Genomic DNA, 14,751 nt, shown 5'->3' with positions numbered 1-14,751 from the left:
AGTTGGTCAGTCGCTCAGCCAATGGAGCCACCCAGGCGCCCCGATCCTCGCCATTTTTTTTTTAAGATTTTATTTATTTATATGACAGATAAAGATCACAAGTAGGCAGAGAGGCAGGCAGAGAGAGAGAGAGGAGGAAGCAGGCTCCCCACTGAGCAGAGAGCCCGACATGGGGCTCGATTCCAGGACCCTGGGATCATGGCCCGAGCTGAAGGCAGAGGCTTAACCCACTGAACCACCCAGGCACCCCAGATCCTTGCCATTTTTAAGTGTGCAGTTCAGTAAAGTATATGCCCAGCACATCCCCAGAACTTCTCATCTTACAAAGCTAAAACTACTCATCCCACACCTTCCCACTTTCTGTTTCTGTGGCTTTGACTACTTGAGATACTTCATATAAGTGGAAATGAAATCATTTGGTGTTTGTCTTTTTGTGACGGACTTATCTCACTTAACCTAATGTCCTCAAGGGCTGTCCCTATTGTAGCTTGTGACAGGACTTCCTTCCGTCTTCAGGCTGAATAATATTCCATTGTACGTATAGACCACATTGTGTTTATCCACTTCTCTGTTGGTGGACCCTTGGGCTGCTTCCCCCTCTTAGCAACTGGGAATTTGAGAGTCACCTTTTACTTCACCTCTGAAGTCCTGCCGGGAAGGTCCTTGCAGAGTTAAGCCTCCATGACTGTCACTTGGTTGCCACTAGGAGAAATGGCCCCGGGAAGGGATTCTTTTGGCTTCTTCCATCCCTATATCAGGGTCAGGCAGGCCATGCTGAATCGTGTAGTTCACTTTCTATGGCTCCAATTATGTGATTTGAAATTCACCTTCAGCCTCATTTGAAGGAGCTGAGAAAGTTTGTCCCTGAAGGGAGATAGGGCTCTCTTTACCTTTGTTTTTTGTTTTTTTAAAAATATTTTTATATTTTTATAAAACAGAGATAACAAGTAGGCAGAAAGGCAGGCAGAGAGAGAGGAGGAAGCAGGCTTCCTTCCAAGTAGAGAGCCCGTTGTGGGGCTTGATCCCAGGACCCTGGGATCATGACCTGAACCAAAGGCAGAGGCTTTAACCCACTGAGCCACCCAGGCGCCCCTTTACCTTTGTTTTTAAGGCCCTCATGTTCCCTCTGAACTCTAAGCTCCCACTGAAAGGGGAGGGCGAACTGTGTGCAGAGGGCAGAAAGTACCAGGGTGGTAGCATACGGTTCGGGCATTTCATCTCTGACTTTTCTATTCCAGAGACACAAGGAAGCCCACGGTTGCACTGTCTGCTGTAGGTGAGTGTATGCTCCCCCGGCTTAGGTCATTCCTTCCGTCCCTCCTCGCATGGGGCTGCCCCTGCACCAGTCTCCAACTCAGACGGGTGGGATTTTAGGTCCCTCCTGGCAAAGGGCTTGTTTTAGGTTGCTTTCGGAAGTTAGAGTCAGGAGTGCTAAGCATGGTCAAGACCTCATTTCAGGATTCAAGGACAGGAGCCAAAATGGTTTGTTTTTAAACTTTTTATTGTGGAAAATTTCAAACACGTATGAAAATAGAAGATGAAATTGCTCTATGTTTATGATCCAGCTTCAACAACGGTCACTGGCGGGCCAGTCTTATTTATTTCATCTTTGCCTCTACCCACTGTCTCAGCCCAACTCCCATCTCTTTTGGAGTTATTTTGAAGGGGTGCCTGGGTGGGGTGGCTCATTTGGTTAAGGAAGGGTCTGACTCTTGATCTCAGCTCAAGTCTTGATCTCAGTGTTGTGAGCTCAAGCCTCACGTTGGGCATGAAGCCTGCTTTAAAAAAAAAAAAAAGAATTTTTTGAAGCATTTCCTGGGTGTTATATTATTTCTCAATGAATATTTCAGTAGGTGATATTTATGCAAGAGAAGAACCCTGTAAGAAAATATGATCACAGCAGACCTAAAAAGGTTAACAGTGGCTCTTTAATATCAGATATTTAAGCAGTATGCAGATTTCCCTAATCTCAGTTGTTGTTATTTTACAAATTATTTAAGTCAGAATCCAAATAAAAAACGTACTTATAAGTGGTTGATCTATTTCTCATCTTTTGCAATTGGTAGGTTTCTTCCTCCTCTCCTTTTTTGGTTTATTTTTCTTTTCCTAAGGTTTATTTATTGAGGAAACCAGGTTGTTTGTCTTATGGTTTCCCCATAATCTAGATGAGGCTGATTGTGTCTCGCATGTTGTCATTTAATGTGGATGTACTGAAACTTTGAAATTACTTCCCAGTCCCCCTGTTTTCTCAGTTGGAACTGATTGTTTTTGGAATTCTGCTTTGGGACTGTTGTGGGGTATTTACAGAGAGTAGAATTTGGGCACAGAAATAGTGTATCTTACAGTGATGAAGCCCAGTCATCAGCATTGTGTTTTGAAGGTTTATTCATCTATTTTTGGAAAGAGAGAAAGAGTGGGGCAGGGGCAGGGACAGGGAAGAGGGAGAGAATCTAAGCAGACATCTGCACTGAGCCCAGACCCCAACGCAGGGCTTGATCTCAAAACCCCAAGATCATGGCCTGAGCCGAAACCAAGAGTTGGTGGCTTAATTGACTGCACCACACAGGTGTCCCATCAGTATTGTATTTTGACATCTTTGTTAAAAATATACATTATCTGTCTCTTAAATCCTGCTCCTTTGTATTTTTTTGGTACTTTTTTTTTTTAAAAAGATTTCATTTATTTATTTCCAATAGAGCAAGAGCAAGCAACACAGAGAGCAAGAGTGAGAAAGCACAAGCAGGGGGAGTGGTAGAGGGAGAGAGAGAAGCAGGCTCTCCACTGAGCGGAGAGCCCGATGCAGGGCTCAATACCGGGATCCCGGGATCATGACCTGAGCTGGAGGCAGAGGCTTAACCCACTGAGCCACCCAGGCGCCCCTCAGTGAGATTTCTCAGTGGTAGCAAAGCTGCTTTGGGAGAAAAGAGGCAAATGAGAGGCTGTGGATTTGGTGAGCTGCTTGATCTACCATTCCCTGAAGGTGAAACTTGGCCAGTTTTGCTCCCTGGAGTCCGTGGTCCTTTATCTCTCCATGAGCGTGTTTCTTATGCCTTTGGGGTAAGGAGTAAGTAAGAGCCCGTGTGTACTCCAGACTATTCTCTGTTCGAGAATACCCAAGGTCTGGGAACTGTTTGACCCTGTTGTCGCAACTCTAGTAGAACAGATTGAATCAGGGGGTTCCCAGAACCCTTTGGCAATCCTCATGGTCTGATGGCCCTCCACACTGGGGAAAGTATATTTCTTTTGGAAGTCTTCGAGTAATCTGTCTTGAGGAAATGGGGCAGACTCTTCCTACTCACTTTCTCCTGCAATTGATACCCTTTCTTGCAAAGAAACTGGGTCTCCTACGCTAGCTTCCTCCTTTAAGGGTCTCCACTGTTCATTCCTAGGTGACTTAAGATTCCTTGTGTCTCAAGCAAAAAAACACAAAAAACCAAAGCCAAGCAAGGATAACTTCTGGGTCTTAACTCCATTTCCTGTTAGATTCTGAGTCCTTGTTGTGTCAAAAAGCCAAAGCCAAGCAAGGATAACTTCTGGGTCTTAACTCCATTTCCTGTTAGATTCTAAGTCCTTGTGTTGTTCCCACTCTTCTTGGATCAGGGCACCATAGTGTCCCCAGTAATAAACACCCCACCCAAAGGGGGAAATGCTTGTGGCCTGAGCAAGGACAAGAAGAGATGGGAAGGAGAGCCATTGTGTTGTTCTGGTGTAACTGAATGAACTTGGTTATTTTTCAGAGCCAACTACCAGTGCTGATACGTCCTAGATTTTCACAGGTCTCAGCCCGTCTGGCATCTTACGCTAATGCCTCCTCTCAGATAGCTCCCTTCTTACTGTTGTTACCTCTTTGTGTTGGTAGAGTGGGGAAAGGACTCAGTTCACAGTGTGGGGGGATATTCCCGTTCTCTGACTGAATCCAGGGCCGGGGGTCATGTGCAGCCGCTGATGGAAAGGGAAGCACAGGAGGGGGCAGGTGCACACACCCTTCTGAGGGCAGAATTGAGCAACTCTGGGCCTTATTCTTCAGCTGAGCTTCGGGAACCTTTGTTTCTCCAAGGTTGCCCTCCAAAATAGGGGAGTGAGGGAGGGAGGGAGAAGGTGGGAGCCAGCATTGAGCTGAGGCTCTTCGGAGTGGGAGAGCTGGGCTGGCCCCGGTGATGGGGATGAGGAAGAGACAGACCAGACCGTGTGAGGAGTAGTCATTTGCCCCCACCCCCACCCGCCATGGCGCAATGTTGGGCTGCTGCTCATTAGAAAACGTGCTTCCCTGCTGATTCTGCGCGGAGGTCACCAGTAGGGTTTTTTCCTGAGTGCGATTATTTCCTCAATTAGGTGACTCTGATTCTGTTCCGACGAGTTAATTCATTAATTTTTTGGCTTCATTTTCTCTTTAATGTGGGGCTGGTGCAGTCACAGACACTTGACGGGTTCTGTTCTCCTTCAGCGGGACCTCATTATCCAGCCGCCTTGGAAGCGCTCGCTACTCTGGTGCCAGGGGGGTTGAGGGTAGCCGCTTTCTTCCCCTGATTTTCCTTTGCAGCCGGTGCCTCACAGGTCAAATGGAATAAAAAAAATGCTAATTGCCTCGCCACCAGTCATGACGGGGATGTGCGGATATGGGACAAGCGGGTGAGTAATCTCTTGTCGCCCACCCCAGTTGGTCCTGGGGGTGTGAGGATGGTGCTGTGAGTAGCAGGACTCATCTAGAAAGGCCAGGGTGCCCCGTGGACTGTGGCAAATTGCCATTTTAAGATCATAGTCCTGGAAGACATTTGCTTCCTGATCAAAACTCATGTTGAAGGAAGATAGAGAGTATTAGGATCAGTGGTTAAGAAAATGAACTGGGCCTGCTAAGTTAGAGCCCCATTTTGCTGCCTCCTAATTACATTATCAGCTGAGCCACTACACTTCTCCAAGCCTTGGTTACCTGATCTTCAAAATGAAGATACTGATTGTGTGTCACTGAGGAGGTCAAGCCCGGGGACCAGACACTGTTCTAGAAGGTCAGCCTGCTCCATATTGCAGAGGGCAAACTGGTTGTTCTAGGACATATTCCACCCTGGATGTTTCTGGTAGAAATCACCAAGGCGAGGGACTTAGGGTGCTCAAATCCTTCCTTAGACATCCAGCTGTCCTCTTAGCCTCACAGAAGCTCGCAGAGCATATATTCTCCCTGCACAACCCATGTAACTGATGGGCACGGGAGAGGGACAGGCTCCCGGGTGGCTGCCGCCATGGAGAGTCTATTGAGAGTTTGGTTTGTTGGCATCAGTGAGGACAGAGATGCGGGAAAATGCTCCCCCGTGTCCGACTCCCAGATGATGGGGTCATAATGCACGGGGCAGTTGACTTTGTAAGACGTGGGTGTCATGCCACTTCCTGCTTTCCGACAGTGGGGGCTAGAGCTTCTCAGCTCCTGTGGGAAGCAGCCACTTGTAGTTTCCCGAAACTGTCAGCCGGGATGCGGTCTCATCCCAGCATGGCTTCTGGCAGCCCTGTCCTTTCCCTTGTGGCAGGGAGTTGGTCAGACGGTTGGGCAGAGGAGAAGGAAATGAAGCAGATGGGGGGTCGGGTGAAGTGGGTGCTACAGCTTGGTAGGGAAGCTTGTGCTGGCCGAAGCCCTCTGCCTTCCATGGCTCCTGGGTGAGAAGGTGATTTTGTACATAAGGGTTGGTTGGGTACGTCTTCTGTGTGTTAGTTTTTGTCCCTGTCCCTTAGTGCGGTCTCGTATTAGCCATTCTCCCCTCTCTTGATTCCCTAAAGTGTTGATTGGTTTTGTTCCTTTCATCACTAGTATAGTGTTTAAATATGTAAATGGTTTAAATAAAACATTTGGTTGGTTTGCAGTGCGTACAGACTTGCTTTAGACTGTTTTCAGGCCATCCGCAATATGAACCATTTGGTAGTTTGCCCTTGGAATCCCTGTCAGTATTTGTCTTCTGAACTAGTGTTGAGAAACTAGTAGTGTTCCTGATCTTCCAGAAAGAGACGGCCAGACTGTTCCTGTCGATCTACTGAGAATCCTGACTTCCCTCAGCAGTTTTATCTGTTTTGTTTAAAGGATTTTAACTCCCCCTGCCACCCATAATTAATACTTGGGACTTTTGCTCAGATGGGTTGTAAAACTCGTAGGTCATATTTTTACTTCTCTGGCACTTCCCAGTATCGAAGTAGCACTCTTGGCACCAGGCGTCAGAGGCTTAAAAAAGTGCAGTATCGGTGGCAATGTTGGATTTCATTCAAAAACCCCAAAGACGAATAGTCGTAACATTTACTGCATGTTTTTTATGCACAGGCATTGTCCTAAGAACTTGCTTTATAACTAGCCTTTAAAGTAAGTACTGTCTTTATCCCCATTCTATAGATGAGTAAACTGAGGCCTGTTTGTTGTTGGGATTTGAACTCAGGGAGGCTGGCTCTGAAGACTGCTCTTAACCTCACAGACTAGCACTGATTATAGAAGTAATACATGCTCTTTGTAGAAACTGTAGAAGAGAAAATAAAAAACATTCATAGGCCCATTCCCCAAAAACAAATGCTAGCATTTTGGTGTGTTTTTTTGTGCTTTTTAAAAAACATGGTTTATCCTGTTACATACATGGTCATACTTACTTTTTCCATTTAATAGCATTTTCCCTGTCCTATAATCCCTGTGTCTAACATTTAGTCTCTCTTCCATACTATGTTGGATAGCTGTACCGTAGTTGATCTAAAATTTAATTATTCCTCATGTACTGTTTGTGTTGCTTCTAGCTTTCTGGTATTCCCAGTATCACCAAGATGAACATCTTTAGTTATCTAAAGCTTTTTGTGAAATTGGAATATTCTCCTAGGAAAGGAAAATCTTAAGTTGCTTGGTAAAAATTGTCAAAGGTTTTTGCCGAAAGGTTGTACTATTTTGTATAAACACCAGCAGTGACAAAGGGAGCCTTGCCAGCGTCGAGTATTATTTACAAGTATCTTCTAATTTGATAGTTTAATAAAATCTGACTTTAACATGTATTTCTGAGGTTTCCTCCTGAGTTTGCTTATTTTATATAAGCTTATTAATCATGAAGAGTTATCTTCTGTGATGTGTGTTCATTCTCTTTGAGGGGTCTTGGTGCACGATTACTTTAAGATTGGTGGTTTTCCCTCCGGTTGCGAGGTTGAGTCTGTCTGGACATCACAGCCCCTCTCCTTGGGGTGATAGCGAGGAAGGGAGCGGTGATTGCAGACTCCACCAGTCAGCGAAAGAGCTCCCACTACCTGGTATCCTTCATGAAAGCCGTGACTGGGGCTGGAGCGGAAAGAAATGAGGTTCACAGGCCTGAATACAGAGCATGTATGAAGGAGGGTTGGAGAAGGCTTTTTCTGTTTTGTTTGTTTTAAACAAAATAAAGTGGAGTTTCTTAAGGATAGAGACAGTATCGGGTAGTGTTTCTGTGTCCCCACCCAGCCCCCAGCAGACCATTTTATGGTAGACACTCAGGGAGCTCTTTATAAATTGACAACACTCTGTGCCCATCCTGTCGTAGAAACCCAGCACGGCAGTGGAGTATCTCGCAGCACACCTCTCCAAGATCCATGGCCTGGACTGGCACCCAGACATTGAGCACATTCTTGCTACCTCCAGTCAGGACAACTCTGTCAAGGTGAGTGACCCTTGGGGACAGCTAGGGGTGCTGCGTGCAGGAAGCATTAGATTTTGAAGCAGCACCTGGTTTGGAAGGAAAGCTACACCAAGCACAGTGTGTGTGTGCTGTAGGGGTTCTGGGCGGGTAAGCCTGGTCGTGTGGGCCAGTAGGAACGGAGAGTAGCATATCTCTGATAGGGTTCCTGGGATCTGCTTGGAACATTTTTTCTTTCCCTTTGTGAAAGGAAGTCGGAGACTAAACCACTTAGAAAGGAGAAGTTTATTTGCCAAGAAGTTGCCAGGAAATCAGATTTCAGGGGAAAAAAAACCCCACCACCACCACACTAAACCAAACCAGATACATCATAAAGGAGAAAAGCTGATAAGGTTAAGGTTAACAAATTTGTTAAGGTTACCAAGTTTCTGACTAGTCTCCCTGGGATGAAAAACCAGCACTCTTCGAATATGATTATCCCATCCACAAAAGTTAGGACATCTTCAGCCAGCAGCACTGCAAAAGTCAGGGACAGGGGCACCTGGCTCAGTGGGTTAAGCCTCTGCCTTCAGCTCAGGTCATGATGTCAGGGTCCTGGGATTGAGCCCCACATCTGGACTCTCCACTCAGCTGGGAGCCTGCTTCCCCCTCTCTGCCTGCCTTTCTGCCTACTTGTGATCTCTCTCTGTCAAATAAAGAAATAAAAATCTTAAAAAAAAAGTCAGGGACAGAGTTGACAGAGAGTCTCTCTCACTTACAGGAAATGCTCTAGGGTTTTTATGTGTTTCTGTAACCCTATTATTTTTGGTTTATCTCAGAGTGCAGCATTTCTTGTTTGTTTTTCCTATCTCGACTGATGTGTTTAGAAGGATGCAGGGCACAGGGCCAGCCTCATTCCACAGGCCCTCCTTGTGGTCAGGTCTCTGTCTGGAAGGACAGAGATTTGACCACACTAGTTGGCTTAGCAATTTTCTGATTCAGCATCATTAACATAATGATTTGTTTACATGGGCACACAGACAATGTCATTTTATGGTATGGTGAGCAAAACTAGAACCATAACACCGAGGCCTGAAAAGTTAACTTCTGTCTTGAGGTTTGAAAATCCCTTAGGGTTGTCATTTACTTTTATGTGCTGGAATGGGTTTTTTTGTTTGTTTATTTGGGGCTTGGATTTTTGGCACCTTGTCACCCAAGTTCAGAACCCAGAAACCATCCAATTTCCCTCCTCCTCTTTCCTCAAGTTTGTCCTGTTCAGCGACATCTTTACTACCTGTAGGCTGGATTCCGTGGGTATTGAAGCAGGCAACAGGTCAGTTTCCACATGTGAGACTCAGTCCTTGTTCCTTACTTGTAGGCAGAGCTTAGGAATTAAATGAGACTTTTGACATATTTAATTTATTTCACTATATCCTGGTGGAAGGGAGGCGTTTCTGTTGAATGTATATAAATAGCATAATTGTGATTGAAGCCGTATCAGAGCTACTTGCATAATATTCAACCATATTTATTAGTAATTTGTATGTTAGTATCAATATGTCATTTTTTCCTACATAATCTTTTTTTTAAGATTTTATTTATTTATTTGAAAGATATCTCTATCTGTCAAATAAGTCTAGATATGAGACAGATATCTCTATCTGTCAAACAAGTAGGCAGAGAGGCAGGCAGAGAGAGAGAGAGGAGGAAGCAGGCTCCCTGCTGAGCAGAAAGCCTGATGTGGGGCTTGATCCCAGGACCCTGGGATCATGACCTGAGCTGAAGGCAGAAGCTTTAACCCACTGAGCCACCCAAGCGCCCCTGTAGTAACACATTTTTATTATATTTTTGTTTTCTGAATTGAAGGGGTACACCAGAACAAGATACCACTGAATGTTTCACCTGAGTTTATAAATTGTTAAACTGTGAAACTGTTGAATTGAGGGTTAGAGCTAGATCGAGAAGAAAGAAAAGGATTTTTCTTATCTGGCTGTTAAAAATAGAACATTAACCACAATGAGATGACTTCATACCAGTTTAATGATTGTTTTTGTCCCGATCCTGGGCTAAGCTGTCAAATTTGCGATATTCCCTTCTTCTAGAGGAGCAGCCCTGGAAATCCAGACACAGATCCTTGGTCCATCCTGACAGATGTGTGTCTGCCTCTGGGTCAACAAGGTCAGCCTTACTGAGAGTCCTGTACCCACAAGGCTGTTGAGAAACCTGGTTCTTTCTTGCCTGAGGCTCTTCTGATATTTCTTCAGAAGCCTTCCTTTCTGATCTGTAACTTGTAGCAAGGGCCTCCTGGCAAGTAAGAAAAAAGCAGAAATCACCTATGGGCGAGAGGATGGCATGGCTGCTCTGGTACTTTTACTAACCAGTCTGTCAGATGAAATAGACTGAAGCCATTCACATGCAGCATATCATCATTTCGTAAGACTGACAGTGGTTCTTTTGAGAGTAAGATCAGGTTATGAAATGAGTGAGGACTTGGTTCAATCCCCAGGGTCCTCTAACTTGTCCATCATTATATGTTGTTATTATATGTTATAATGCTCACTAGTCGAGCATATTTAAATCTGGAAACGTCCTTTTTTTTTTTTTTTAAGATTTTATTTATTTATTTGACAGAGAGAGATCACAAGTAGGCAGAGCAGCAGGCAGAGAGAGAGGGGGAAGCAGGCTCCCCGCTGAGCAGAGAGCCCAGTGCGGGGCTCGATCCCAGGACCCTGAGATCATGACCTGAGCTGAAGGCAGAGGCTTAACCCACTGAGCCACCCAGGCAATCCCATCACTGTAGTTTTGTCGTTTTGAGAAGATCATTTAAATGGAATGATTCAGTATGTACTATTTGGGTTGGTTTCTTCCATTCAGGATATCACCTTCAAGATTCATCCAAGGTACTTTAAGAATCGATAGATCATATACTTTTAGTTGGCGAGTGGTAATCCACTGTATGGACATACTACGTTGATCATCTGTTGCCCCATTGAAGAACATTGACTGGGCTGTCAGCAGTTTTTGATGATTGTGAATAGAGCTGCTGTAAACATTCACAGATAGATTTTCCTGCGAATGGAACTTTTCACTTTTCCAGGACAAATAGTTAGGAGTTGGGATCAATGGCCTATGGGTCAATGGGTCAATGGCATATGCGTGTTTAACTTTTTAAGAAGCTGCCAAACTGTCATCTATTTTTGATAATAATTTCTTAATACTGGAATAGCGCAGAGTTGCAGTCTTGGTTCTCCTGCCTCTACGGTTTTCCTGCTTCACAACCGAGGCTCAGGCTCCAAGTATAGTTGTGTCCCTTCATTGAAAGCGCAGGCATCCCTAAGGTGGAGTGTGTCTGGCTCACCTCTGTGCATTTCGCAGTCTCGAGTTCTGCATGGTCAGTGGCGGAGTGGGTGATAGTGTATGTGAGTGCGTTGGTGTCCAAACAGCCACCTCTTCCCTGTGGGACCTTGGGCAAGCTGGATTGTTTTCGTCATTTAGCTTCTACACTTGAGAAAGAACTGAATGACACCCTTAATTTGGTTGTTGCAAAGATTAAATGGGATAACAAAACCTAAAGCTCTCAGCTTGGTCTGGAATGCAGTAAGTAGTTAGCACATTGCCTGTCATTAGTTCTTACTTTGCCCTGCATGGTATAAAAGTGACATGGGGGAAAGCTTGTCACTCTGACCTTTTACCTCTAGGCCTGTTTAATAGGCAGACGGAAGCTGATGATCGGCCCCGAGGGCTGGTCCTGGTGATGTTGGGAAATTCTCCTGTAATGTTGATATATGGGAAAGGTTTGTGTGTCTGCCCTGCTCTCTTGGCTGGCAGTGCTGCTGGGAACACACCGAGGACAGAGAGTGGAGCGTCTGCAGGCTGTGCTTATTTCAATTGTTGGTTGGTTTTTTTTTGTAAGATTTTTATTTATTTATTTGACAGACAGAGGTCACAAATAGGTAGAGAAGCAGGCAGAGAGAGAGATGGGGAAGCAGGCTCTCTGCTGAGCAGAGAGCCCGATATGGGGCTCGATCCCAGGACCCTGGGATCACGACCTGAGCCGAAGGCAGAGGCTTAACCCACTGAGCCACCCAGGCACCCCAGTTGTTGGGTTTTTTAATGGCATTTGTTTAACAAATTACCCTGTTTTCTTTCTTCTAGTTCTGGGATTACCGCCAGCCTCGGAAATACCTCAGTATTCTCCCTTGCCAGGTGCCTGTCTGGAAGGCCAGATACACTGTGAGTGGGACACCCCACATCCTGCTGGGGAGCTTCCCCTTAGTGTCTAGACATGGGGGTCAAGGACCCTTTTCTCTTATTTTCTTTGTGAGGCAGTTTCTCTTTCTGTCTTGGCTGGGGGGTGGGACAAAGGCAGTAATGGCGGCATAAAAGCTGGTATGTATTTAAAAACTTGTCCTTGAAATGTTGGGGAAGAACCTGTGCAAGAGTTGCTGACCATAGCCTGGGAGCCCAGGCCACGTGAAGGTCGTCACTACTGGCAGGGAAAGCGGGGAAGACGGGGCCACAGGGTTTGGGGCTTGCAGTCAGTGGACCATGGTAGAAAGAAATCTGGCTTAGATTCAGAAGACCTGAGTTTTGGGCCCATTGGTGCCTTTTAATTTTTTCCCAACATTTATTGAGATGTAATTGACCTGTAGCATTGCATAAGTTCAAGGTATACCCCCATGGATTTGATATTGCAAGACTGTTAGTACCCGAGGGTTGGCTAATACCTCTGTCACATCACATAATTGCCATTTCTTTTTTGTATTGAGAACATTTATCATATACTCTCTTAGCAACTTCCAAGAATATAATAGAGTGTTATTAACAGTCATCCCCAGGCTGTGTATTCGATCCCCTGAACTTGCTCATCTTCGAACTGGAAGTGACTGAGCCACCCGGGCGCCCCTTTATTCATCCATTGATGGACACTTAGATCACTTAGATTGTTTCTGTATTTGCAATGAGCCATTTAATCTTTGTGTGGCCTTGGGCAAGCTGCTGGATGCTTTTGAGCGATAGTTTCCTTTTCTGTAGCATCTGAATAATCATTTTTACCAGGCCTTCCTTTTTATTATTGTGATAAAATTTACCATTTTAAAGTATGCAATTCAGTGGCATTTAGCACATGTACAATATGCCTTTCCTTTTGAGAAATGGTATGTGAAAATGCTTTATAAACCATAAAATGCTGCAGAATAAAGCTATTAGTCTTTCAGCAGTTTTTCCATTGCCACATTGATAGCTTCTGATCAGAGATAATATATTTTCTTCATTGTCAACTTGAAAGGGAGCGCACAGAGATGAATAAAGCTGCCTTTATGTGTTAGGCTGTCACTCCGACGCGCTGTGGAACATAGAAGATAATTTAGGTATTAAGTGGCTTTTGCATCTGGGAGTGCTTGTCAAGAAACCAGACATTGTTCTTATGAATTGAAATAGTTCTCTGGATTAATATGTTTACTTTAAAAAATAAACAGAGAAGTCCAGGAGTACTGCCAGGAGAGAAAGTGAAGATAAATGTGCTTTTAGGTGACCGTAGTTTATTCCTTCAAGAACAGAGTCTGATTATTTACCCAGTGGGCCCCTTTGCTACTTAGCTGATGAGGTGTCGATAGGTAAAGCATGCCAGTCCTGAGATTGGAGTGTTTCCCTCTGAATAGCTGTGGTTTGGGGGGCGGGGCGTGGGAAGGTGATGCTTCGTGTGGCTGTCGTGCTGCTGGTGCGTTTCCACATGGCAAGAATCCTGCCCGCTGCTCTGGGGTTTTCCCCAGCGTGTCTTGCATACTTGCTCTGGATGTGAAACAGTGTGTTCTGGTGTGCAGCAGTCAGAGCCGTTTGCTTATTTTAGAATTTCAAGTACTCCAAGTATTTGGCTTAGCTTTATTTTTTTACTCGCTGCGGTCCCTTCCATGCACAGGAAAAAGTAGAATAAATGCAAAAGAAAAGTGGAAGGATGGTTAACTTACGGTATTTGGAAAACGTTTCCCCAGATGGGTTGGGGCCCTCCGTCATCTCATTTATGTTAGTTAGGAAAGCATTCCAGCCTTGGTAATTCAAGATTCAGCTGACTCTCCCTGGAATAATTCCCTGCTTTTCCCTTTCCTGCCATAGCCTTTCAGCAATGGATTGGTGACTGTGATGGTCCCCCAGCTTCGGAGGGAAAACAGCCTTCTTTTGTGGAACGTCTTTGACTTGAACACCCCCGTCCATACCTTTGTGGGGCACGATGACGTGGTGCTGGAGTTCCAGTGGAGGAAGCAGAAGGAGGGTGAGTGGGGGCCTGATTTCCTTCTGAGCCCTGTTCTACAGCAGCTCCAGTGGGATTGGCTGTGTGGTCCAGTGTGGAGGACGTAGACCCCTCAGCACTGGGCTTGAGGAATGGGAGAGTCAGGGGGACTGCCACCATTCACTGTAGATGAGAAAAGGGGTGTGCCTGTGGCTTCTGTCCCAAGCTAGTGCCGCTTCTTGTAGGTTCAGTGCCGTCTCTCACCTGCACGGAAGAGATCTGTAAGAGATGGATAGACTTGCTTTTGGATCATCTCTAGGGCTGAAAAACTCTGGGGTCACAGTCCTCAGAAGTCTGATGTTCGCTCCTTGCCACTCTGGGGAGGAAGGAGACCTGAGGTCGCCATCAGGACCCCGCCTACCACGTGTTCCTAGTTCCCTTCACAACACATAGTGGTGTTTTATCTTGCATCTCCTTGAAGATGGGTTTGGCCACATGGCTTGCTTTGATCATGAGACATAAAGAGAGGGATGCGATCTCTTCTGGGTTGAAGCATTAGCAGCCATTGTACAATTACACGCTGTCTTTGCTGCGGCCACCACAGCTGGCAGAACTCCAGCTGGAGCTGCATCCGTGAGCAAGGTGTCCTTGCTTTAAGCCCCTGAGATTTGGGCATTGTTCGTTATTGCAGCTTCGTCTAGCCAGCCCTGACCAGTGCAAGGTCAAGTGTAATGGAGTCAGAAGCCCTTGGCCTTCACTTCTCCACCAATTCATGCAAACTTAGTAGCAGCTTCTCTTCTCCTGAGATCTTATTGTCACGATATCTAAAGGTTTTAGGGAACAGAAGCATATTTCTTGGTCTTTCTGTATTAAAGAAGGAAAACCAGGCAGTGGAGTGATGTGACCTCTCCAGAGTCCCAGGAAGGGTCTTGGGTA

At 45.5% G+C, this 14,751-nt stretch overlaps 1 protein-coding gene across 4 annotated transcripts in view; it reads left to right on the top strand.

Annotated features, from left to right (window-relative positions):
* WDR59 (WD repeat domain 59) overlaps positions 1-14,751 on the top strand; it is a 93,039-nt gene that overhangs the window by 30,316 nt on the left and 47,972 nt on the right. For all 4 annotated transcript variants that reach the window (XM_004754004.3, XM_004754003.3, XM_045076306.1 and 1 more), the window contains exons 6-10: positions 1,239-1,276; positions 4,541-4,629; positions 7,518-7,634; positions 11,745-11,822; positions 13,701-13,857. In XM_004754004.3, coding sequence (XP_004754061.1) covers positions 1,239-1,276; positions 4,541-4,629; positions 7,518-7,634; positions 11,745-11,822; positions 13,701-13,857 — 479 coding nt within the window. The remainder of the gene's footprint in view (positions 1-1,238; positions 1,277-4,540; positions 4,630-7,517; positions 7,635-11,744; positions 11,823-13,700; positions 13,858-14,751) is intronic.

This window comes from Mustela putorius, unplaced genomic scaffold, assembly GCF_011764305.1.
Source record: "Mustela putorius furo isolate JIRA1106 unplaced genomic scaffold, ASM1176430v1.1 tig00000174_pilon_pilon_pilon, whole genome shotgun sequence".
NCBI classification, from domain to species: Eukaryota; Metazoa; Chordata; class Mammalia; order Carnivora; family Mustelidae; genus Mustela; species Mustela putorius.
This window is presented reverse-complemented; position numbering and strand designations above follow the sequence as displayed.